Consider the following 27,668-nt stretch of genomic DNA (forward strand, 5'->3'; position numbering starts at 1 on the left):
CATTCAACTTTAGCTCAGTTCTATCACAAAACAAATTCCAAAAGCTTTATCAGAAGTGTCTATACAGAGATACTTTTTATTCAAAGCTTTCAGACATCAAATGAATGCAAAAAGGACAAAAACTTTCCACAATGACAAAATTACAATTGTTTTCCATACAAACGTAGACTACATCTCTAAAAGATTTGGTTTTGTTCCTAAAAACTGTAAACAAGCAAGGCATTCCATATTAAAACATACTTTTGTTAAAAAAATCACGTAAGCAAATTTAAGCTGGTTACACTATCTTAACAACACAACTAATGCATGTAACATGTATCCCCTTTCAGAATAAGAAATCTAAGCAAAGAGTACCAATAGGAAGTTGTACTGCATCCTTCATCAGCTGAGTGCTCACATGATCATCTGGGCTATTCTTTCTTTAAATTTTCTTTTAAAAAAAAACAAGCAACAACAAAAAAAAGCTGTTCTTTTCTATAAGAAAGTTTCATAACCTTGATTGTGCTGTAGAAAAAGTCCAAGTCTTCAGTAAAAAAAGAGTTCATAGTATTGAAAATGCCTTTCCCTTCCCCAACAGCACCTAAATATAAAGAGGTCAACAGTACATGGCTAGAGGTGTATAGTCTAAGATCAATCCCCAATAAGCAGTGGTGTATTACCCTTCCAGCAAGGTTTCTATTACAAAAAACCTGGCATATAAAACTGGGTAAGAGTTTCATTTTTCAAACAGTACATTGTTCAGAATCAACAACTCACATCCTGCAAGAAAGTTACAGATAGTTTCTTTTACAAAACTTCCTTTTCAGTGACAAAGGAAATTAAGGCCATCACTCTCAGATTAAAAATTCACATAAAGGAAATACAAAAATATGTTGTGCTTCTGAGAAGGTTCTGTTCTGTAGACAAGAATTACCATTATTTGAGGAACCTGGCTGGCCGTAGGAGTTTACATGACCACACAGCTTCTGTTAGATGCCCTTGGGCCTCCCTGTTGTGAAGTCAGGTTTGAAAAAAAAAATCCATTAGTAAAAGGATTAGCAACTCAAAAAAATATACTGAATATTTTTAATATATGAAATTACTAGCCTGGTATGGTCTAGCCAAGAGTCAGAATGCCATAAAGCTGTAATACAACCTCTTACATTACGTTAAAATTAACAAAATTTTAAAAAATAACAAAATTTAAATTTAAAAATTTAACAAAAGAACACCCACCACACAAACATAACTTCAAAAATCCATTCCTTATATATCTGATTTTTACTGTCTAAATAACCTCTGTAGGACAACAGTTAACACATACCTGCTGGTGGAAAAGGTCTTCTTCCTCAACAATTACTTCTTCTTCACCTTCATCCTCCTCTTCCCCCTCATGTATAGTTGTTTTAAAGACAGTGCTTCTCTGAGCAACCTCCTGCAACAGAGTTACATTTTAAAGACTTGACTCCTCTAAAGATCTGATGCCAATCTACTTGTATTTTGAGAAATGGGAGTGCCATCTGGTTGGAAAGCTACTTGTACAGTTTGTCTATGCAGAGCAGTACATAAAGAGCACATAAACAGCATTCCTAGCACTTCGATTTTAAATCTCTGAAACATTAAAAAGTCTTTCTACCAAGACACGTGTCAAGTTTTTCCAAAATTTGTTACAAAAAATATATTGTAATTTACTTCAACTGCTACATGTCATAGTGACTTATCTACCCAAAATTAAAACTTTAATCTTACCAACTCCCCATGAACAGTTTTAATGAAAATCAAACTAAAAAAAGGAGAAAAGCTTACCTCGAAAATCTTTTACCTCAGAATACATTTTAAGGCACTGCCTAATTCTTGGCATCTGGGCAACACCTGAACAAGTCATTCTACTACTCCATACAGGGAGAGGGCAGGGAGAAAATAAAAGAATCCACAAGCTTCCAAACATCACATTCCTATACTGCAATTAAGTTTAAGACAGGTACAGTTTGCTGGGTTGAAAAGCAGCAGCAGAAAATCTTACTAGACACTCATGCGCACTAAAGTGCAAAGTTCTTACAATGGTTCTACCTTCATCTTTATAGGGGTAGATGCTGAGATGGCTAAACAGTCAAAGAAGTTTAAACGTATCTGAGGTACTTTACCTCTCCCTGAGAATTTTTCAGTACAACTTTCACGTCTTCACCAGTGCCCCAAGAATTCTGGTTCTTCCAGATGAGGTCAGTAGGTGGGCTAGCAGTTACTCCAGCATTTGCAGCCCAAATCTGTTAAAGGTGACAAATGAACATTACTTGCTAGTCTTATATAATACATTTCCATGCTATTGAGTTAATGAATTCCATTTAGGTGACACCAATGAATCTCCTCCAGTTAAAAAAAAATACAAGTCTCTGCCTAGCCACTTCCAAAGATTATTTTTTTTTACTGTAAAATATATTTTTAATACAGACTTTTGAATACGTAAATGCATTTATTTATGGTCAGAATTATTGTTCCATAAAGAAAGCAAATTTCTGAAAAATGTAGTTCTCTTCACCAAGGAGTTATTTTTCCCAACAATTGATATAATGAATGCCAAATATAAATGGAAGTGATTGTTTTCTGAACATGTGTATGGTAAGAGCAAAGCTAAAGCCTTCATACTGATATATATACTGATACACACAAACTGGCCTAAAGCCTGTTTCAGATGAACAGCTGAAGCTCAACAACTTACTGTAACAGTTTGTCCTGCCTTCAGTACATATCTTGAGGTATATCTGTAACTAGCAGATGTGTCTCCTATTTTTCTGATCATCTCCCAACCTCCCATAGGTTGATCCTAACAAAAAGAAGAAAAAACGTTTTCATCAGCAGTCATTCTATTACACATGTTGGGTATGCTACATATAAAGACACAATGCATGTGGCACAAGTCATAGTAAAAAATTAAAGCACCAATCACCGGGAAGGGCCCTACTCTCTAATAACTCAGGGCCAAGGTTGTGCTTGTGTGTTAACAGGAGCCAGTCCTACATGGGTGTCAGCACAATGGGTCCGTCCGGCCATCTCATCATCTGCCTTAACATGATCACAGCACTCTCCTCCATGGTTTGGATTCCAGCTCAAACAAAAAACAATGTATGGGAGGGTCCCGCTGACATGCAGGACCCACAAACAAGGACTCCAGGAGTTGGAAGGGCAGCCAGAGCCACCCCCTGGCTGGGCAGCACTCAGTGCCTGCCTCTCCCAGGGATGTGGTTACAAAGTTTGTTAAAGATAGAATTAGTATGCCTGGTAGTTTTTCCCTCTGTGTTTTAATTTGTGTTAATCGTGCTTTCTTAATTTGTGTTAAACAAACTTTTTTATATTAATAAAGAAGAGGGAGATGTGGGAATGTGGCCATGGGGGTTGACAAGCCTCCTGGTTGGTGATAACATCGGACTCTTAACGATGAGTTTTGAGCAAACCGCTCAAAGAAGCTCATACTGAAAGTCGCTGGAAAGAAGCGCACCCGAGCTGGGAAGAAGCTCATACTGAGAGTTGCTGGAAATAGGCGCACCGGAGCTGGAAGGAAGCTCAAGCTGAGAGAAGCGGACCTGCGTACACAACTGCCCCTCACTGGCTGAAGGTAAGCAGTTGCACGCTATGGGGAATCATACGTCCTTAGAAACAAAAAATGTTCTGGCAACCTTCCAGCTTATTCCCTTTATTACGAATCAGACAGTTTACGATCCTGAAACATGGGACCAAATTGAGTTCAAGGTGTGAGACTCTGCTACTAAAAACGACAAGGTTGCGGTGGGATTCCTCAGCACCTGGCGAGCCTCTCTGAGGCCTTAAAGAGCCATGTGCGACCACAATCAGAAACGTGTGGTTTGCCAGATAGTGAGGGAGCTGCGGGCTCATTTACTGATCCGCCTGCTGTGACATTGGCCCCCCCGCCGCTACAGCCTTCGCAGGCCTTTGCTGTTACGCCCCCTGGTGACCTGGACGTGCCTTTTGATCCTATAGGCCCTGAAAAGGAGCCGGATCTGTTTCCCTTCGATCCGGGAGGAATAGGATACACAGGGCCCGAAGGCCGAGTTGCTTAACAACTTAAAGCGAGACATATTGTTCCCACATCTAGTCCTGGACTCTCCGGTGTTTGTAATCAAGAAAATGAGTGGAAAATGGAGACTGTTATATGATCTGAGAAAAAATTAATTAAGTCACGGAAGATACGGGAGCACTTCAACCAGGATTGCCATCTCCAACTATGCTCCCCCAGTCATGGACATTAATAGTAATAGACTTAAAGGATTGTTTGTTAAACGCTTGCTAGAATTCGGAAAACTTTGCTATGTTTATGTTTCAGTTGATACCTTTTCTGATTGTATTTTTGCATCTGCTCATGCAGGAGAAAAGGCAAAGGATGTGTGTAAACATCTTCTGTCAGCTTTTGCGAAATTAGGAGTTCCAAAGATGATAAAAACAGATAATGGCCCAGGATATGGGGCCCGTACAACCCACTTTGTTTTCAACAGTAGGGTATTCAACATCTGACAGGTATGCCTCATTCTCCCCCTGGGTCAAGCAATTATTGAACCCTTGGGAACCTATATGGTGCCCTAAAAGCTATGCTTCTAAAACAAAAAAGGGGGAGCAGGGGCATGACCCCCAGGAAAAGATAGCTAAAAGTATGCTATGTTCTTAAATTTTTAAATCGATGGGTAGAGGAAGGTCCTTGCATCTGTCCATGCAGGAGAAAAGGCAATGAACAGATCTGGGACACAGATCTGGTAGAAACTCAGTTAAAGAAAGGGCACAAGTCATGGTAAAAAATTAAAGCACCAATCACCGGGAAGGGCACTTTAATAACTTGGGGCCGAGGTTGTGCTTGTGTGTTAACAGGAGCCGGTCCTACATGGGTGTCAGCACGATGGGTCCGTCCGGCCATCTCATCATCTGCCTTAACATGATCACAGCACTCTCCTCCATGGTTTGGATTCCAGCTCAAACAAAACACAGTGTATGGGAGGGTCCCGCTGACATGCAGGACCCACAAACAAGGACTCCAGGAGTTGGAAGGGCAGCCAGAGTCCCCCCCCAGCTGGGCAGCACTCAGTGCCTGCCTCTCCCAGGGATGTGGTTACAAAGTTTGTTAAAAATAGAATTAGTATGCCTGGTAGTTTTTCCCTCTGTGTTTTAATTTGTGTTAATCGCGCTTTTTTACGTTAATATAGAAGGGGGAGACGTGGGAGCGTGGCTACGGGGGTCAACAAGCCCCATGGCTGGTGATAACATCGGACTCTTAACGAGGAGGCCATCAGGAATGTAAAGAGGGAACACAGAAGGGTGATTCAGGAGACACCTTGCCGTCCGGGGTTGCTTGTTCTCCAGCCGTTAAGGCAGAGTAGTTGCTGAGTGTCTGCTGTTGCCGGGGAAAGTTGTGGACCAATGAAGAGTTAGTGGAAAAGTACTGCTGTGGGGCAAATGGTATACGAAGGGAGCCTGTCCTCAATAAGGAAGATGAAGTTATGCCCTCAGTAAGAGAGAGGGAGCTGAAGTTATGTCATCGAAGCAGTAGTGGTTACTGACCCTAAAAGAACCCTGGTGTCCGTGTGGTCATTACACCACAAATGAATATATAGAGTTTTCAGTGAAATAATTTACTGCTGATTTACCTTCAGCATGTAAATAGCTACAGTTTCAGTCAAATTGATCTTACCTCTTATTTCAAGAGAAAGCTCAATACATCCTGCATTTTAATTCTGATGTTACTTTTTTTTAATTAATGTTTATCGTTTGCATCTTTTTTTTAACAGCTTGGTCTAAATAAATACTACAGAAATCTTACAAATACATAGTATGTTTTTGGAAGCACAATTTTAAGACAAGAAAATAATACGAGAAGATTTTCTGGAAAATAAATCATCCCTTTTGGTCTTCTTAAAAGATGTTTCTAAATATGCACACCTCTCACTATGTAATCGTTTTGTTAGACCTCCATTATTTTTTCCTTTCAATTATTTTTTGCCTACCAACTACATGATAAGCATATGGCCAATCTAATAGGAAAACATATACAGGTCATCAATGCGGGATGACAATTTCAAAACAGGTATAGATTTCTTAAATTCTCCCCCCTCCCAACCAACAGACACCTTCCAAATATTAAACGATGGAATCTGGAAAGTTAATAATTTAAAAATAAAGAATCTTATTTACCTTAACGGCTGCTGACATTCAGTTGGTCATTGCAATAAAAATATATAAAATCCTCTTTAAATGAGTATAGTATATTTTCTATCTATTTAGATACATACATTGCTCTGTCCAACACTTCTGAGCATCTCCAAGTACAACTTATAACACTGCTACAGACTATTGCTATACTGCTGCCAAAGTACAATAACCATGAATCAGCTGTTGCTACTTATAACTGAACCAATGGTCCACTCATGGAGCAATGAATGTGTAGTTAGATGTGGCCCACAATAGGAGGGAAATCCATGTGTTACACACAGGCATTGGGGGATTACTAAAAAACTCAGAAAGGGAAAAAATAACAGGTCCTGATTCATTAGAAGCAAGCTAAATTCAGGTAAATTAAAGACATCTAGACAACTGTCTTGGTCTAGACAGCTAAATGTTAAGGCTTTGTCCATTGAGTAAATAAGGATAGGCACACCCAGCCTTTAAGTCTTATCCCAGACAGGTAATTAAGATTAATTCATGTATTGACACCTGGGGGAGTGTATCTTCATTTATTAGAGGGAAAACTTAGATGCTGGGAACCAGATTAATCTTTGCCATTTAAAACATCAAGATAAGCTCCCTTTTGGTAAAGCTAAAGGATCTGACTACGTTAGACAAAGCCTATGTAACACTGAAAACAAAGAACAGTTATCAATTCTGAACAAAGTTTAGGTGCAGGCAGCACATGAGAAAACATGAATTACTTAGACCTTTTCTGAAACTGAGGTTACAAGAAACCAGGTCCCATAATTCTGGCACACTACTGAAGCAATGTTCATTTTTTTTCTTCTCCCAAACTAAGGGAGGAAAAGAACCTCCCTCTGTCCAAAGGGATACCAAAGGTTTTCCAATACTCCAGTGTCCAGCCCTATCCTGTGATGATTTGTAGAATTTATCTGTGTCTTGGGAGGAAGCAAATTATTGAATGTAACAGTTAACATCCTTTGGATCAAAACATGAGTAACAAAACACTTCCTTCAATGAAATACCCTTTGATAAACAGATACAGTCTTGCTTCTCCAACTGATACGAACGTCAAACTACTCAGAGAAAAATAATCTGAAAGCTTTGGCACAGGCATTGAGGGCTCCTACTTCTAGAAACTGTGGATGCAACCAAGAAGGAAGGAAAACTATGACTCAAAGAAGCTATATGCAAATAGAAGGGACACTGACAATTACATTTAGACCTTAATTTTCCATCAGTATGTATTTCTTCTGGGACTTTTTAAAGCAGAGACAAACTTCAAAAGAGACTTCTGAGATACGAAACGGTGCAAGCAGACATTAGGCTGTCAGTGACAATGTTAACTGTGAAGCCAGATCACACTTGGCAAGGTAAACTCTGACGAGGAATACATCACTCAGGTGGGTGGGATACCTAGGGATAAAATAGTTGCCAAGAAAATTAAATCATAAAAACCAACCATCATCAACCCAGAATACTGTACTAGAGCTCATTTTGTGATACACTAACTTCTTCATGACATCTTTTATTGAGCCCAATTTAGCTCCAGAATTAACATGAAGCCTGGGATCTGACCACTGCGGAGGATGCCTTCCACCGCTAGTTGTCAGCCTACTGTAAAGTCATGTCATGGGCATTTTCTAACCTGTTCAGAGGTGTTCTTCAAGCGGATGAATTTTCCATCAACATCTATCTCCTCAATAGAGACATTTCCAGTGGCAGAAGCTGAGTGGGAGATGCTGACACTACTGCTGGCTTCAGATTCCTCCACATCAATCCTCTTCCTCTTTCCTCTGGTTGTACGTACACTACGGCTTGATGAAGCCCGTGAAACTGTCACTCGAGAAGACGGACTTGGAGAAAGTTTGAGCCTAAATCAAAGGACACAAGACACACACAAACCACACTTGTTTTTACTTTTTTTTTTTAACCTTGAATTATATAACATTTTTTCCTATCCCCTCCTCTTCCCAAAGATTTATATAGATAAAGGTAAAGGAATACTATAAACAAACAACATTACATCAAAAATTGAAGCTGTAGGTATTTTAACAAATTAAATAAAATGTTGTTGAATGGGTGATTAATGCTTTGGGAACATGGAATACTAAAGGACTATGTTAACATTATAAAGTATCTTTACGCCTTTGCTATTGACTGCATTCCTGGGTATCTGGAACAAGTGAAAAAAAGAAAAACTACCACCACCACAAAAAACAAAAACAGTCTTACAGGGGCTTATGCTTTTGTATGAAATTTATGCAAAAAGCCAATGGCACAACTCTTTGTATTTTATCCCTATACTTGAGAGGTATCAGCCCAGATGAGTGATATGTCAGTCAAAAACACTGAAATATCAAACAATTTCAAATGACAACTGTGGCGTACCAAGCAAAATAATGCTCAATATTGCTGAAGCCTGGGATCACATGTGAAAACCATATCTATTTGATAAGCTGAGTAATCATAATAGCTATTACTGTATTGAAACTATTCTAGCAACATCTCACATGTGGCTCACAATTAAATAACCCTGTAATTACCCCTGAAAAACAGTATTAGTAGTGGAGCCAAATAGACCCACAAATGACAATTCCCTATTTCCTCAGGGACAACTCTCGATAGTAGAATGATCTCTGTTCCCTGGGAGAACTGTTGGTCTGATACTCAAACAGGTTGCTCTCACAAAGACTTAAGGGTGTATCAGACACTTCATGAATGCATTCCCAGAACTGCCTCTTAAAAGAATTAGGCAAGTGAAGCATATAGAGACACCAACATCTGTTGCCATGTTCTTTCATACCTCTCTTCTTCACCTTCCAGCAGTTTCCGGTACGCATTGATTTCCATATCAAGTGCCAGTTTAACATCCAGAAGTTGTTCGTAGTCATTCAACTGCTGCTGCATCTGATTTCTTATCTCTGCCATTTCCCTCTCTCTCTCAGATAGTATTTTGCGGCAGTTTTCCCGTTCCTTGACCAAGGTGTCCTCAAGCTCTTGTACTCTATCTTGCCATACTCTAGACTAGAAAGCAGTGAAAAGACATCAAAACATCAGTGGTCTAAAGGAAAGCTCAAATCTCCAAACATTCTGCTTTTCAGGTAACCTCAAACTCAAAAAAAAAATAGGTTAAGCATTTTCCCTCCCTTTCAGAATTCAAACTCACCCATATTCTTCCTCCTGTTCTCCACATTTTCTTCTAAAAATATAACACCTTAAGTTCCAGTGAAGTTTGCAACCTACTCTGGAAGAGAGCTACCTACTTAATTTCTCTGAAATCTGAAAGTGTTACCCACAGCTGAATTTACTCAGTTGAGAAAAACTGATCTAAAGAGTCAGACTGCATAAGACATGCTGGGCAGGACAATACAGAATGAAAATGCAGCTCAGTTAACTTCAGATCCTGTGATAAGTAAGTGTTCTTTCAGATGTCTCTTCCTTGCTTCAGCCTACTGCTTCCAATTCTAAATTCTATCAGAAAGTTTCTCTAAAGGAATAGGGTTTGTTCTATGAGAATGAGTGAATGAGAAAACTTGTCTGCCTACTTGCTGAAGTTAGTGGTAATTGGTCCACAAGGAAAGAGAATGTTACATACTTGAAAAAAATACATCAAGCAAATAAAATTTATTATTGTACACACAGAACAGAATGCTTATCAAAGAATAACTCAATAATGACATCTTTAAGATTTACTTTCCCCAACCATGTTTTCTCTGTTTGATAGTCTCTGAAAATCTTTTAAAAGACAGACATAGAAACCAATCACAGAATCGTCTAGGTTGGAAGAGACCTCCAAGATCACCCAGTCCAACCTCTGACCTAACACTAACAAGTCCTCCACTAAACCATATCACTAAGCTCAACATCTAAATGTCTCTTAAAGACCTCCAGGGATGGTGACTCAACCACTTCCCTGGGCAGCCTATTCCAATGCCTAACAACTCTTTCAGTAAAGAAGTTCTTCCTAACGTCCAACCTAAACCTCCCCTGGTGCAACTTTAGCCCATTCCCCCTCGTCCTGTCACCAGGCACGTGGGAGAATAGACCAACCCCTACCTCGCTACAGCCTCCTTCAAGGTACCTGTAGAGAGCGATAAGGTTGCCCCTGAGCCTCCTCTTCGCCAGGCTGAACAAGCCCAGCTCCCTCAGCCGCTCCTCGTAAGGCTTGTTCTCCAGACCCCTCACCAGCCTTATCACCCTTCTCTGGACTCTCTCAAGCACCTCCATTTCCTTCTTGTAGCGAGGGGCCCAAAACTGAACACAGTACTCAAGGTGCAGCCTCACCAGAGCCGAGTACAGGTGGATAATCACTTCCCTAGCCCTGCTGGCCACACTGTTTCTTATGCAAGCCAGGATGCTGCTGGCCTTCTTGGCCACCTGAGCACACTGCTGGCTCATATTCAGCCGACTATCAACCAGTACTCCCAGGTCCTTCTCTGCCAGGCAGCTTTCTAACCACTCATCTCCAAGCCTGTAGCTCTGCTTGGGGTTGTTATGCCCCAGGTGCAGGACCCAGCACTTGGCCTTGTTGAACTTCATGCAGTTGACCTCAGCCCATCGGTCCAGCCTATCCAGATCCTCCTGCAGAGCCTTCCTACCCTCGAGCAGATTGACACATGCACCTAACTTGGTGTCGTCTGCAAACATACTGAGAGTGCAGTCAATCCCATCATCCAGATCATCAATAAAGATACTGAAGAGGACTGGCCCCAGCACTGCTGATCGCCTGCTTGCCCTGCAAGTGCCGCGTGATGACACTCAAGGTAATCTGCTCCATGAGCTTCCCTGGCACTGAGGTCAAACTAACAGGCCTATAGTTCCCCAGGTCTACCCTCTGACCCTTCTTGTAGATGGGCGTCACATTTGCTAGCCGCCAGTCGACTGGGACCTCCCCTGATAGCCAGGACTGCCGATAAATAATGGAAAGCGGCTTGGCCAGCTCCTCCGCCAGTTCTCTCAGTACCCTCGCGTGGATCCCATCCGGCCCCATCGACTTGCGTACATCCAAGTGCTGTAGCAGGTCGCCAACCATTTGCTCGTGGATAGTGAGGGCCACATCCTGCTCCCCATCCCCTTCCACCAGCTCAGGGTACTAGGTATCCAGAGAACAACTGGTCTTACCACTAAAGACTGAGGCAAAGAAGGCATTAAGCACCTCAGCTTTTTCCTCATCTCTTGTCACTAAGTTTCCCCCTACATCCAGTAAAGGATGGAGATTCTCCTTAGTCCTCCTTTTGGTGTTGATGTATTTGTAAAAACATTTTTTGTTATCTTTAACAGCAGAAGCCAGATTGAGCTCCAGATGAGCTCTGGGGCTTCTAATTTTTTCCCTGCACAGCCTTGCAACAGCCTTATAGTCCTCGTGAATGGCCCGTCCTCTTTTCCAAAGATTATAAACCCTCTTTTTCCTCCTAAAAACCCTCTTTTTAATTCTAATGCCCCAGAATCACCTTGCCTGGTGTTACGTAGCCAAGTCTGCTATGCATGCATGCTGCTCAGGAAGTCATCATAGTTCAGAGACAATGAAAACAGGCAGTCTACGAGGCTGATGCAGAGGACCAATGTAATTAGTTACCAATCTTAAGACTCGATATTGAGTTTATGAAAATGAGTCCAGTGTCACATAGAAGACCCTAGTGGAAACAGCTGCAGTGTTCAATGCTAGTAATCCAAAATACAATCAGTGATAAGAGTTTTCTTCCAAGAGAAGAAAGCTAGCTGAAATCAGTGCTAGCAAACTGTACTTGTTAACACCACTGGCACTACAAAAAGCACAGCAGCAAAATCTTTTTTAGGTGGACAGGTACAGTCAAACTTGCAGAGGGCGATTTTGTTAGTTTTGAAATTCCCAGCAAATAACCCTGCAAATTCAGAAGCAAGTTCTCTGAACCTAGCTGCCACTTAATGTAAGCAACAGAACATTGGTATTTAACTAAGAAAGAAGGAAAAAAAATCCCCTCAGAAACACATTGACTGAGCCACCAGAAGAAACACAATGGTATGTAAAGGCAGGAGTAAGAGCTAGGTAGACAGAAGTCTCAATCCACTTCTTGTGCAACTTCACACACACTGATTACATCACCTGATCTTTTCCAGAGACAAACTTGTCTACATAATAGGAAAACTGGTAGTGTTTGTACCCTTAAAGACAAATCCAAGTCATGAAGTTGAACATAATTACAAGTTAAGGGAAAGAAGTTTTTTTATATTAAAGATCAAGAACTAATTAGCAGGACTGAAGAGTCACAAATAGCTTGTTACCTCTTTCTGAAGACTGTTGAGGAGGGAAGAGAGCGTTTCAATTCGTATGCGACTTTCATCAAGCTCTTCTCTGACTGAGTTGGCTGTACAATTGCTCATCTCAGAGGACAGTTTAGCATTGTCAAGCTGCAGTAGATCAAGTTAAGACATTTAAAAGAAAAATTATTCACCAAACAAAAACACACGCTACACTAAGCTGCAAAGTTCCTCTCTGCAGCTCTAACACAATGAAACATCTCTCTTTAAGGGTGAAACATGGCAATTCAATTACCATTTCATATTGCTCTATCTGAAATCAGAATCCTCTGAACATTTATACTAGGATAAATAAATACCCATTAATAAATACCCATTAGTAACATCTTCAATGGAAACTTTGAAAGTCGGACTGCTAAGTTCTGTTTTCATGCTGGTCAGTACTTATCTATTTAAATACTTTCTTAAGGATGCTTAAATAGAAGCTAAACTAAAATTGCTAGTTCTCTACAAAAAACTAGCAAACTGATGCTAATTATCAGCCAAGTTAAGCACATTGGGAACATGCCTTCAGATTTCAGTGCCAGTGCCACTGCTTCTTCATTTTAATCACTTCTTCACACAAATATTTTTATGTATTTAAGCTAGCTACAACATCCTGCTGATCACCACCTCATCTACTTGAGCAGCACCACAGACTCAGCATTGAACTTGTAGATCAAATGGTATGATTTCTTTCTAATTAAGATAAATCTGAAAGCACAGAAGCAGTACACCTGAGAAAAAGGAACAAAAACCACTCAATTATGAAAGGTTTTTCATATTAGAAAACAGGAAAAGATTTTTTTGCTAGATCTTATTTTAAATTACCTCCTTTGTCTAGTTTTCTCAAGTCAGATTGAAGCCCTGAGGATAGGCAACGGCATACTGTCACCCCACCTTGTTTTTAAAAACACTAACTGCAACAAGCAGCCACAGAAACCGGGTTCAGTTGAGACATCAGGATCCCTCCTTACAGAAATGCTGAATCATTTAGAGGAAGGAAATTATGAAGTATAACTGATTTCAGTTTGAATATGCTTTCACTCTTCTATAGAAGTAGAAACCATTGGGTGTGGTAAAGTTTTCACACAAGAATTCTTATATAGGGTCTGAGGACTCAGGATGCTGTCTTCTCAGAAAGCTATTTTATGAAATAAGCTCTATACAAAACACAGGACACCTTACTGATCAAGATTGTTACAATATAGTTATAATGAACACATTAACTTCCTTGAATTTGTAGCAATCCCAGTACAAATCTTCTTCCACACAGTTCAGTCACTCTGTGCTTTCTACACTTACATTGTTGTGCTGCTTGAGTTTTAAATCTGCTTCTAAAATAAGACCTGAAAATTTACCTTCAAAAAACACTGATTTTAAACCAAGCTTCAGAATTAAACCCTTTGAAATGCAAGTAATTATGTTAGGATACTTCCATTTACCAAAGCAAAAATAAAGAATATCAGACTCACTTTGGCACGGTAAGTCTGTTCAAGCTCTTCTTTGTACAGCTTCACTTGTGCATCATGCTGCTCTCTTATTTCCTGAAGTGCTTGGGTCAGTTTATGTTCATACTCAATTTGGCGACCAGAGTCAACCTCAACCAAGCGAGTTTCATGTTTCCGTCTTGTCTCATTGATTTCCTAAAACCAGAAAAATAAAATAGCCATTCAATAAGTGAGGCAAAACAAACTACAGAAGACTACCTACTGAGTAGCTAACAATACATTTTTTAGCTAGTCTTGTGGGTCTTCATTAGAGTAGTTTAACACCGTTTCTACTGCAGGTTTCTCACAGGGCCACTTTCCTGTCTGACCAGCATCCTGTCTGACCAGCAAAGCACCTTATTTTGCAATTGAAAACACTTAGGATACCATCAGCATGTGAAGTCACATTTCCTTCTGAGAGCTGCCTACATTTTCAACAAATATACCTCAGTATGATTAGATTTTAGAAATAACCCCCAATTCTTATCTATCTTTCATGCTTGATCAAAATCAAAGTACTATGAAATTAAACAGTCACTTTCACTATCAACATTTTCCCGTTTATTTGTATGCTTGATCTTGGTGGCTAAAAAAAAAAAAAAGAGGATTCTAAACACTAACTAAGCTGAAAACAGAACTAGCAGGAAATGCGCACGTGGAATGAAATACAGTAGGGTTAGGTTATTTTTGTTACATTAGCTTTTCTCCTGAAAACCTTGAAGCACTAACAAGTGGAAGGAAGTGTGGCAAGAGGAGTTCTAAAAGACATACCCAGCAACTGTTTATACTCTTCAAAAGTATCCTATCAGAAAGTTCTGAAATTTAAAAAAAGTTCATAGCATGTGTTTGAGTGTCACTCACCACTTCTCATAGAAGCACAATGTGAGAAATGATTAATCTACTTACTTACACTATGAAGAGATTGCACATTGCAATACCGTTGGCAGAATTTAAACACAAAACAACGTAACATGTGAAGCTATTTTACCATTTATAATAGCTCTGAGTTCACATTTTTCTATACTAAAAAGATGGAAATCTTCCAGCTAGAATAGAAATAAATCCTGCTCTGAGTGGGAGTTTAAAATAGATGGGGTCCATCACAACCCAAATTATTCTACTACTCCAGAATTACCCCCCAAGTTTCTTCTTTCCGTTATAAATACAAATATTTCACACTAAGGTAATTTACCTCCTCATACATATTTTTACGGAATTCCAAATCCTCAATGAGACTTTGACAACGATTTTCCAGATCCACCTTCAGTAAAGTTTCATCTGCAAGCTGTTTCTTGGCAGCAGCTAAAGAAGCTTCAAGCTTTAAGAAAGAAAAAATCTTTAGCACAACAAATAGAGCAAAACTCACATAACACAATAACCTCACCTACCTACATGTACAGTTAATTAGCTACATTTTAGGGTTCAACATGACAATCAAATCCAGTATTTGAAAGCACTCATGCATTTTTCCCCCCTTTGTGATTCCTTGCACAAGTGAATTCTAGATATTGCACATGAATAAATTGCATTTTAATAATAGTTATCAAATGTCCTTACAAACCTTCATTTTTTTCTGCTTGGCAAATACCAGTTTCCCGGTTTCAGATGTCTGCTAAACTCATTCTTATGAGGTAGTGTTGCTTAAAATTGCAAATCAGATGCTTCAAAGGGTCAACCAAACTAGCACACGAATTTCTTTGTTTTATCAGATGCCCAGGACCTAGACAGCCACAGGCAGAACCACATGGAGTGCACAGAGAATCACAAACTCAAAGGTAGGAGGCACATTGAAGTATAAACCATACTGATACTTCTGCTTCCATGGAAAATGGACTCTATGTTCTTGGTACACGTGTCTTTCCCCATTATGAGGAACAACTACAGTGTCTTTTCTCCAGCACTCTCTCACTGCCTCACCAACTTTCCTATTGAACAACTATTCTTAACCTTTATATGGAATCTTGCTGCAATTTAAAACTGACACTTTTTGGTCTGCTTTTGACTTACACAGACAACTGACTGCAGTAGTCTTGAAGATCAAGACTACAACCATGCCGTCCATGCAGTTTGTTGTCTACTGCAACTTCCAGATTCCTTTGGAAAACTGGCACTGAACTAGTTATTCATTGCCTATGTTTGTGAAGTCTGTCTCTTCCCCACAACCCGTTCTCCAGTTTGTCAAGTTTATTTTGAGCTCTTGATCTGTTTGTCAATATAAGTGTTATTCCTTTCTATTTCACAGAGTCTGCAGTTTTAAAAGCACTATTTCACCATTCATGCTGTTCATAAACCAAACCATACTGGACACAGACACTGAATTCCACCTGTCTCCAATTCTAATACATAACTTTCTTCTAGTTTTGACCATATGACAGATTTGTATTCATATTTTGGCTACAGAGTTGCATTTTACCACAATGACATGCTGTTTATACTATAGATGTATTATACACAAATCACCTCATCTACTGACAGAAGCTTAATAGTTAAATATGCCTGCTCACCTGTACAATTTGGTCTCTTAAATCGTCAAGTTCTCCTTCCAAACTTTTCTTATCACCAAGAGCTGTGGCTAGTGCAGCTTCCTTAGAATTGAGTGCTGCTTCAAACTCTCGAAGTTTGACTTGGGCTCCATTAAAATCAGACTCCTTTTTTGCATAGCTGGAATAAAGGAGGGAAAGATGTAAGAAAATGTAGAAATGCCCCAAAATAGGCTGGTGACTAATAAAACAAGGTCTAATCTGAACATCAAACTTCAGACACTTAAGACAAACACTGTCTTGGCTTAAATTAATTCAGTTTATTTAAACTCATCAGATCTGTTTTGTCATCCTGTCCCTGGGGGTGTTTAAGGAAAGGCTGAATGTGGTACTTAGGGACGTGGTTCAGTAGGCGATATTGGTGGTAGGGAGGCAGTTGGACCCGATGATCTTGGAGGTCTTTTCCAACCTTAATGATTCTGTGATTCTACATAGCAACAGCTGAATACTTTGCTTGAGCTGTAGAGACCTTATTATAGGGGAAACACAGCATGTCAAGGGATCTTAAAAGTAAGACATATATGGAACGGGGAAGAAACTGTGTCTGTTAAAGGTTTTTCCACTTTCTCTTTAGCAAGCCTCTGCAAAAATGCCCTGTCCACACCAGTTTTAATAAGTTCCTACCAGAAATAAGTTCCCACATCAAGAGGCCCTTTCCATAGGGTGGAAATAAATAATCTTTGTTGTCTTTTATCCAGGTAGGAATTTGTGGAAATACACTGTCTGGGCTGCAAATAGCCCTCTTCCAAGCAACAGACCAATTTCTCAATTAAAATCAATGTTCACTATGAAAAAGCTGTAAGTAGAAGTTGCAGCATAGTGAGCTGTTTTGCAACACATAATGGTAAAGTCCACAGATCAGAGGAAAGATACCCATGTCCCGTCTATACGATAGTCCATGCCATCAGTGAAACTGCACTGGTGATGAGGTACAGATGTCTTTTTCTTTAAGACAAAACACTCAGGGTTTCCAAATTACCATTCAAATTGGTTTTCAGGTCAATGCAAGTGGTCAAACAGTGTCTCATGGGGTTACTCTGTAGAAGGATGTACGCAAATAAAGCAATCAAATAAGTAGTAAAATAATTCTAAAATGTTTATTCTTTTCTCTCTGGGATATCCAGATTTTTCTACTGAAGGAAGTAGCATATATAAATGCTTATAATCAAACGAACATTTTACAGGAATGGATAGATTAGGACAACAGCTAGCAGGTTCCTGTCCAGTTTTCACACTCCTCTGAAAAGAAATTAGTATTCACAACACTACACTGAGGAGACTAAAAATAGGTGAAGATTCTTAAGAACTAGATTCAAAGGGTTAAAGCATTAGTACATCTACTACTTTTCAAATCAAGGCACAGAACATACAAGAAACAAAAGCAAAGCTTCTCATCAAAATGAGACGAGTCAAATAAATCAACCTACAATTTTAAAAATGAGAGACTTCTATATTTAAAAAGAGGCTTTTCCAAAATAACATATAAGTCATGCAATTAATATCATGCTCAAGAGAAAAGTGTGCAAAAAGGCTTGCAAAAAAATCTTTACAAACGGAAGTAATTTGGGGATGATTTAGGCACTACAGCCACAAGATGGCAGGCTTTATGTAACAGACTTAGTACAAGCTAATCCCATCTCGGTTGGGTAACACAATACTCACTGCGGTCATACACAGCAAAAGCCGAGACACACAGGCTATTCTAAACTCCAACATATTTTCAAGCATTTATTGTCACTTCTGCTGCTCAGCACCACCCAGTACAACAATGCTATCTAGTTCCTCAATGGCACTTTACCCATCACTTCTTAGACCCACCAGTTCTTAACAGTTAGGTCCATAGGTCGGACCAGAGCACAGAATTTAGGTTTTGGCCATGTGGGCTCTTACTTACATCTCCATTACTCATTGGAGTAATGCCACCCTGTCATTCCTCTCCCCCCAGGCCTGCTAAGAACTTCAGCATTCAAGGATACTGTGTGGCAGAGGAGGAAAAACAGGGAAAGATGTCTTACTATGGTGTACGCCTACAGTAAAAATCTCTCAATCGTCTATTGGGATGGATGAGGGCCCACACCAGGTCCTCACTGTTTTATCACTGATGGATAACATTTATCCAAAAAATGCAGAAACTCTCACTCAACCTATCTCATAATGCTTCATGCTAAAGTCAAGCCTGTCAAGCTGGATCCTGAGACTAGAAGTCCTATATGAATAGACTGCTTTGAGAGCTGTAGTGTGGCCCTCTCTGAATTATTCTGGACTTCAAAATGGGAAGATTCTCTATACTCCTTAAATAAAGTAACTTTTTTTTTTTAAAAAGTTTTTATTCTCCCCCAGTGCAAATACCTCTATCACTTACAAACTGGTAGGCAGCTGAGAACAGAGTTCTTGCAACTGAGACAGAGAAAGGTATGTGATGTGGACTAGCAACAACAATTATTAAAACCTAATACACTACCTGTACTACTAAGTTAAGCACTGCCAGTTACATCAAGCACGCCCCTTGCTTGTTTGTAACAAGACTGGCTGTGAAGCTATCCTATAATTTAATATGACTTAAGTCATACTCAGAAAGAAAGAAAAAAAAGAATTAAAATTTAGTTATTAGTTATTAGTGTTATGAGCTAACTATGAGACAACTCATCTGAACACATTCTCAAGAAGAAAACAGAAACTGAAGCTCAACACTTCATTTGCTGAAAGCCAGATGAAATCTCAGCAACTCAGAAGTGTCATCCCAGCCCTAAAGAAATATGGGAAAGAAGGTCAACAAGATCAGAAAAACCTCTGAATTACGGAAACAAACATCAAATATATACAATACATACTTCACCCTTACACTCAGTAATTTTAACAGGAAGAGCTTTAGCTTTCTGTAGAGGAAAAAAAGCTAACTGTTGATATGCTGAAGCTGCATTTTAAAACAAACCAAACAAAAATGGAAAACAAAAAGAAAACCAAACACCTTGTTGCAGCGTTCAGAACTGTGCTCCTTCAAGTACTTCTGCTCTTCAAAGAAACAAAAGTGAAGAATTAATTGTTGGCTCGCCTCTTCTTCAAAGAAGAAACCTGCTTTTCTCTCTTTGTAGCACTTGGATCTTTTTATCCAAGGAATTGTGTGATTTATGTCAAAATAATGCAGAACTAAGATCTGACCTAAAACAAGACAGTTCCCCTTTATTTTCTCTGTACTTCAGGGAGAACTTGCACTTCAAATAACCTGTATCACTCAACTCACAGAGACTCTGCAGCATGTCTCTCAACTGATACTGCCAGCACTGCTCTCATTAACAGAGTTGCAAGACAACTCAATCTGTTTTCCCTAAGCAAGCTGACAGTAGCAAGCACGCCACAGTGCCACTCTCGAGAGTGCAAGCAACTCTGACGCTGGGGTACATCTGCCTACAACACCTTTACACAAGATAGTTTCTCACACCAGATGCAGCCTAGTCAATGAACAGAGTTCTAGATGGTTTGATTTGCCCACCGTTCCCACAAAATAGCTCGTAAAACAGAATAAATGAGCTCATACAACTCTAAGGTACTGTGGTTACCTGTGGCATCTGATTCAAGACTAATTCAAAGCTCTCAAAAATACAAATGCCATGGTGCTGTCACTGCTCTGGTGAGTTAACTAAACCACTCGGTTTGCAAACCAGTGAAATGGCCAAGACACTGAATAGCTCAGTGAAAGAGGAAGGCTTCCCTTTCATGCTCTTGCAATCACCCTTCCTCTTTCCTCATCTCTAAAGTTCACGGAACACCCTAGAACTTCTTGCAATCTCCTTGAATTTCCTACTAAGCTAGCAGAAAAGCCATCCTGCAAACAGATAAAAATAATTTTACACCGGTTTAGTAAGATGAATAGACCCCTGGGGTCAAATAAAACCACACACTTAATGACTGCTCCTTTCAGTCAGCAGCTAGATCTTAAGCTGAGCTTGGGTGCGATTCGAAGTTCCTTTGAAGCTGACCAAGTGCAAGACACCAAGCACCCTAGGGAAGATCCCTTCCAGTCTCCCAGCAACCCTCAATTCATTTCTGCCTGTATTTAGACAGCTAGATCACAAAAGCAAGCATTACCAGCAGTAACCTCAAAAAAATTTAGTTTTCAGCTAATTCAAGAAACAACTATACAAGTGTTGTAACTAATGATAACGCAGACCATGCTTACTTCTCTATAAAATTAGATGTTATTGCACATTGTGTTCATTTTCCACCAATTGTGGAAAAACGTGAAAAACTAAAGAATAAATCTAGTCATTGACGGCTAGGTAAATAAAATATGAAGCATTCGTTTTCCATGTTTTGTTTTTTTTGTTTGTTTGTTTTTCCTTCTCCCCTAAAGGAGAAGAAACAATAAAGCTGTGTTTTGCAAGTATACAATTTACAAAAAACGTAAGAGACATCTGTCTGAAAACATTAATGATTTTGTAAACATATCAACTTGACAATAAGAGTGATAGGACACGCTTGCCACTTCTGTAAGCTAATATATGTAACTTGGTTTCAGCTTTCTCATTTTATCCAGTTTATTTGACTGGAAATGGTGAGTGTTTAAGACTATTGCTGAATGCATATCCCCAGTCACTTACTGCTCAACCATGTCTCTTCTTGAAGAGCTCAGCTGACCACGTGAATCCAACTACTCTAACCACAAGTCTTGGCAGAGCCTTTATGCAAGTACTGCATGCATCAAGCCACTGCTCAAAATTCATTATTTTTACGGGATCTGAAAAAGAAGTGTAGAAGCGTATGCACACATGGTTTCATAAAATCGAATGAGTTTCTTTCTGTATTTGCCCAATCATGAGATAAGTTAGGATTCAACAACTGATGACCAGTTCACTGAACAGACCTGGGTCTGTTCAGCCTGGAGAAAAGAAGACTGAGAGGGGATCTTATCAATGTTTATACACACCTGAGGTGTGGGAGACAGAGGGATTTGGCCAACCTCTTTTCAGTGGTTTGTGGGGACAGAACAAGGGGTAATGGCCACAAGATGGAGCACAGGAAGTTCCGCACCAACATGCGAAAGAACTTCTTCACGGTGAGGGTGATGGAGCACTGGAACAGGCTGCCCAGGGAGGTTGTGGAGTCTCCTTCTCTGGAGATATTCAAGGCCCGTCTGGACGCCTACCTGGGCAGCCTGCTCTAAGGAACCTGCTTTCGCAGGGGAGTTGGACCCGATGATCTCTCGAGGTCCCTTCCAACTCCTACAATTTTGTGATTCTGTGAATCCACAAGAGTGGTATGAAGCCATTTTAACCATGATTAAACATTCCAAATGAGCAGAGTATGTAGTCTTTTTTCTACAGCACTTCATGTTTATAAAAAAGAACATGTGATTAATACTAAATCCCCATATATTTTTTCTTTTTTCAATAATTGAGGGGGAGAAAGGCAGGAAGAAATCAACAATAGGTCTGCTGTTAGAAGGTACAGGCTCTCACAGGTGCACTAACTTTTGAAAACTGATTAACGTGACAAGGAAAATAATCTCCTCTGATTTAAAACACAGAACTCACTATCTGCAGCAAAATTAAACTGAGGTCCCACAGTTGTGCAGAACCCTTTGCCAGATTTATATATATATATCAGTCACAATCCTGTCCAAGTACACCTTAAAACATGAGTAAACAATTTGAAGTACTTCAAAATGCTGATTAGATTACAGCTCTAAGATGCAATTGCACCTTGAATTTTCAATAAAACCCCCACACTACAAGTAATCTGTTTTCTAAATGACAGTAGTACCCATAAAATTTCTGCAGAACATGCTTAGACAAGAGTTTGTTTAATAAAACCCTCTAGAAGGTAAAAAATAAAAAGTACCTAAACTTTTCAAATGAGCTGAAGAACAAACTGTTTATAGTTGTCTAAACAACTCTAAACTAGGGTAGCAAGATACAGCAGGAATTTGATGAAATAACGTTCTGTCATAATTTCACTGTCTTAGACAGCAGCAGTCGCAATTTCTGTACATGGCTGAAATTTATCACTAGAGCTTACTTTCCAGATCTACAGCTCTGACTTATCATTACATGTCCAGGTATCTGAGAACAAACCTTTAGCTCTCAGGTCCTACCCCACAGCAAGTCACAGGATGTCGTTACATCCTACCCTGCAGGGAAGACACACGCTTGGATCACTCAAGAAACATTCTTACATTTGACTTTAAGTTATTGTGCAACACGTTAATTACTCCCCTCTTTACCTCTCTGGGATGCTGTCTCTACGGGAGAGATCAGAACTGTGACAGGGTTCTGATTAAAGCCCGGCAGCTCCCAAGCCACTCATCTTTACCTTACCTCCCAACACCACCCACCATAACAAAAATTGAAAAGTGTTAAATCAGCTGCACAAACTGTACCTCTAGCTCGTTGCAGCATACCACATGCGCACCACGGGAAACCCTTGAACAGCTGTTGCAACTTTGCCTGTGTTAACATTGCTCTTCTGAGCAGTTGCTCGGGGTACCAGCTGCACAGTGCTGCCTGCTGGCACAGCAATTATGACAGTAATAGTTAGGATGATACATAGTTATTACTGGTATTTATTAGGCTATTACTGCCTGATCCCATATTAGATATTCACTTCTGAATAAGGATGAAGAGGGCAGACCGAAGACACAACTAAAAAGAGATAGAGATAACCTCTTTAATATTAAAAATGCTTAAAACTAATTCCTTGCCACAACTACTTCACTAGATTTTTGCACTCTAGAACAACTGACAATCCATTGTACCCTTTACCAGTATCTTTGATACAGCAACACTGAGCCCCACAACTGAACTGTCCTCACATATTTTAACATTACCAGGTGACACAGCTGTGTCAAACTTCACAGCGTGAACTGCTGTCAGGTTAATTGCTCAAGTTACATGAGGACTTTCTTCCACCAGTTTTGCTCTGCAGTTCTCCCTGGTTTGCAGCTGTTGCAAGCTGTGAAAGCCTGACACGCTTCCACCCAAAAGCAGAAACTTCATCCAGTCAGAAGGGTGCTGGAATGATGGAGCCCCACGTTTCTGTCTGCCACTTCAGTGATCCTTAGATATTTCACATCAACACTTCTTTCCCTACTTTGCCTGCATCGTCCGCTCACGTCTTTCCACCCACCCCAAATCTGCAGTAATCCAAAATCCCAGCCAAGGCTGTCCTGTGGTGGGAGGGTCGTTCTGAGTGAAATTAACAGCTTAAAGCTTGGTGCTAATTTCTGAGTTTCCCAATTCAGCTTACTGGGTAGCCACGCTAATACTTGTTTCAACAGGGGTGAAACAAAAAAGTGGGTGGCTACAGAAGCAAGAACAAGGATCCCACAGTTCCCAAAACTGTGGTTTTAATTAGCAATGAACTTATGTTGCTGAACTACAGATCACATTTCCTACAGCCCTTGAATCCAGAGATGTAGTAATCACAGTTGAGCATACTACTTAAAGGAAGGAAGGAAATGCAGGAATTTCTCTACAACAGCTATCACCAACAGGAAAGCATACAGTAAAGTCTTGCCTAATCAGGAAAAAAATGGAAATACTGTTAAATCAGTAACTTCTCCCAATTCTTTCACAAGTGAGGAACAGATTTCCCTTTTTTCCATCTAATGAGAACTATCCCGGAGTTTTGTACATCTAAGCTTAAGGATACATGGATTTTTCCACAATACAGTCTTCAGATGTGAGATTTATTTCAGCTTATTTCCCCCCTTCTTGTTACGTCTGTTTTTGCTTTCAGAAAACAACTTATCCTCCCTCTTGTTTCCTCAGAACAGAGTAAGTTTATTTTCTTCACCTCATTTTTTTCCTGTTTCTTCAATATTTCAACTGTTAAGAGAAGCCTTCATATTCATTTAGTTACAGCAGTACCCACTGCATGGCAGGAACTCTGCAAGCAGAGCATGCGAAGACTCCAGCATATATAGCAGCATCAACTTTAGAAAAAATGCAGCTTTTCTTGCGGGACTAAAAATGAGAACAGAACGGAGTTCTGGTACTCAAGTTCATGAAATCACACCATATGTCTGAGACTGAAGTCAACTAACAGGAAATAAATAAGTGAATGAGCCTTGAAATGTAGAAGTGCTGCAGAACTTTGGAAGTGACCAGAAGATCCAGTTCGATGCACTCATTAGGCAGGAAGCCAAGGGACTGAAAGAGGATTGGAATAATAAAAAAGCGCAGCAGAAGAACTTTGTACTAACTAAAGAAAGCAGAGCTGTGCGTGTATCTGGAGAAACAATAACCACCTACAGAAATATTCAAACGGAGCACGATGGCCATGAAATCATTTTGCCCAAAGTCAGCCAACTAAATAGCCAGTCATCAGTGCTCTTTCCACAGTCCCAAGATGACTCAATAGAGGAATTCATTCTACCATTTATCTCCAGTGACTTTAAAGGAAACCAAATAACCAGCCACCACTAGTCTGACTCTCAGGATGTGGCTGCCAGGACACCCAAGCCAAGACAATGGTTTGCAGCTTGGCAGCAGACTCAGTCCCACACAGCCTGCCCCTCTCCCTCGCCCTCAGTAACAGCCTATATGCCAGCCCTGGTACTTTTCTATATCAGAAGTGAGCAACTTTCTGCATTCTTAATGATCTAAATTAATAAGTGAATAACCAAGATGAAGGACAGAATTATAGGAAGGTGGTAGGAAGATAGGGTACTGTTTCCTTCCACAGCAACACACCACACAGTGAGCTTATTTGTGTCCATCTACAACCTTACACAACCAAAAGTAGGTGAGATGAATCCCACTCCAATGACCAGGATGAGTATTTTGCAAAGAAGGCCTAGATATTCTGCAAGAACTAGTATGGTTGATCCACCCAGTATTTAAGCCACAGCCAGCACATACACCACACTTCCACTTAGCTTTCTGAAAGAACAAAGAAATTTGTGTTAAGAGAATGTGAATTCTCACTACACTTTGCAAATGGAAATCTGTAGTCCTAAAGTACACCCATGCACATTTGTGCAAAGTATTTTAAGTGTGTTTTTGCCAGTTTTTAATACATTTAAACAGCTGTAATAAAGAAACCGTCAGGGACTTTTCTCCAAATACAGGAATTTTCCATATGGGAAGAAAAAAATTCACCTTTTCTTTGGAAAACTTTGGCAACAAAGTTACAGATTAGCCTAGGTATCTCCAAGATATGCATCTTAAAAATACCCAAAGATGACCTAAGAAACTACATGCCATAATAAGGTCTGCCAAACTACAAATAACCACAGACACATTTACATAGAATCTGGCAGTTTTATGCAGCAGTGAGTCTTCATCTCACTAAGCTACCGAGTAGCTCTAGCCCGGAACTAAAATCTCATTGTGCTTTGTGGTGCAACAAGACGATCTCAGACAGGTGTTAATATCAGGGAATATTACACTCATCTTCATAAGAGGCCACAGCAGCAGCACAAGAACAATTTTTAGTCATCTTTTTGCATTGGTTATCAGTGCACAGGAAAATGAAAATGAGAACATGAAGAACCTTCACGCTCACGTTATTAAAATGTCTCAATTACAGCCATGGAAAGGGAAGAAGCAGTAATGGCTTTTCCTATAGATTGTGTCTTCATCCTAAGCCTCCACCTATTCATCTGTCAGCTTCTGAGAAGAACATATCTTTCCCCATCAAGTCACAAAGAGATGGAAATTCCTGGCTAGTCTCTCAAGTCATTTTGATGCCCATCCGCAGCTGCACTTTGCTTTCCTTTCCACTGTCAATATCGCTTGTAATAGATGTCTTCCATGGGTTGACAAAGAGCAACCACAAGGACTTGCTGTTTATCAGCACACAATAAAGCATGCAAAGCAAGCCACGTTAGGAGTCCAGACAATGTAAGAAATATCTGCAGACACATGAAAACATCAGGGCAGTATCTTTTCCATTATCAAAATCAGAACCGAGACTGTATTTAACTGAAAATAAAAATTATCAGAGTATACGAGAACAGAGCAGGATTAAAACCACGGCTCTTTGTTTTTCTTTCAAGATTAATCCATAGATAAGGTATGGCGTAGCAAGAGCAACATCAGGTGCACTTTGCTAGCCCAAATGGCGGGAAAAAACGCCCAAGCAGCAAATTTTCTTTTGTTAACGGAGAACTACAGCAGGCGCAGAGCCGAGCCTCGAGTCACATAAAAACAAGCAGGGTGCACGGGGCTGTGGGCAACCTGGCGCGGTGGGAGGCGACCCTGCCCGTGGCAGCGGGGTTGAATTAAGATGTTTTTTGGAGGGATTGGGGGGGGGGGGGGGGGGGGGGTTCATAGCTACGATGCCTCGCCCCGCCTCGGGGCCGGGCCGCCGCTTCCCGCCGGGGCGGATCGGGGCGGCGCTGCTTCCTCCCGCCGCCCGCTCATTCATTCCCTGCCCGGACGGGCCCGGCGCCGGGGGGAGCCCTCCTCCGCCTCCCCCGGGAGGGGAAGGGAAGGGAAAGGAAGGGAAAGGAAGGGACCCCCCCCCCCCCTCACCTGCCCAGCAGCTGGTCGTTCTCGGCGCGGACCTTGCCGAGCTCGATCTGCAGCTTGGCCCGCTCCCGCGCCGTGTCGTCCAGCGCCTGCCGGGCGTCGGCCAGCTCGGCCTCGTAGAGCGCCTTGAGGCCGGTGACCTCGCGGCCGCGCACCTCCTCCCGCTCGGTGACCTGCAGCTGCAGGGCGCTGTTCTCCGTCTCCAGGCTGCGCACCTTGTCGATGTACACGGCCAGCCGGTCGTTCAGCTGCCGCAGCTCCTCCTTCTCCTGCAGACGGGAGATGCGCGTGGGGCTCAGCGGCGTGGCGGACGCGCTGCCCCGCGAGCGCGGGCCCAGCGGCGTGGCGGACGACATGGCGGCGGCAGGCGGCGGAGACACCCGGGCTGCAGCGGCGGGCTCGGCGCCGCGATGCAAAATGGCCGGCGCCCGCCCAGCCCCGCCGGCCCGCGCCCCCGACCCGCCGCCGCCGCCGCCCACGTGACCGGCCCGCGGCCAATGGCGCGCCGAGGCGGGCCGCGCGCCCGCCGCGCCAGGCGCGATTCAAAACCCGCCGCCGGCTGCAACTGTCAGACACCTCCCCGCCCCCCTCCCCCCCCCCTTCCTGAGGGGACCGGCCCCATCGCCCTTTGTTGCCCCCCCCCCCCCGGTTCCTCCCAACGCCTCCCTGGCGTTGTAGTAGTCGAAATGTAATTAATGTAATTATGCGGAGCCGGCTCGAGCCAG

At 41.2% G+C, this 27,668-nt stretch overlaps 1 protein-coding gene across 1 annotated transcript; it reads right to left on the minus strand.

Moving 5' to 3' along the window:
- Window positions 1–45: 45 nt before the first annotated feature.
- On the minus strand, window positions 46–27,396 carry LMNB1 (lamin B1). Its single transcript, XM_080574325.1, has 11 exons — window positions 26,947–27,396; window positions 16,436–16,592; window positions 15,124–15,249; window positions 13,917–14,087; window positions 12,427–12,552; window positions 8,969–9,189; window positions 7,811–8,036; window positions 2,696–2,800; window positions 2,124–2,243; window positions 1,304–1,414; window positions 46–988 (listed from the first exon to the last, which is right to left on the minus strand). The coding sequence occupies exons 1-11, from the start codon at window positions 27,297–27,299 to the stop codon at window positions 947–949; spliced, it is 1,758 nt and encodes a 585-aa protein (XP_080430451.1). The 5' UTR covers window positions 27,300–27,396; the 3' UTR covers window positions 46–946.
- Window positions 27,397–27,668: the final 272 nt, after the last annotated feature.

This window comes from Anser brachyrhynchus (genome assembly GCF_964034855.1).
Source record: "Anser brachyrhynchus genome assembly, chromosome: Z".
Taxonomy (NCBI): domain Eukaryota; kingdom Metazoa; phylum Chordata; class Aves; order Anseriformes; family Anatidae; genus Anser; species Anser brachyrhynchus.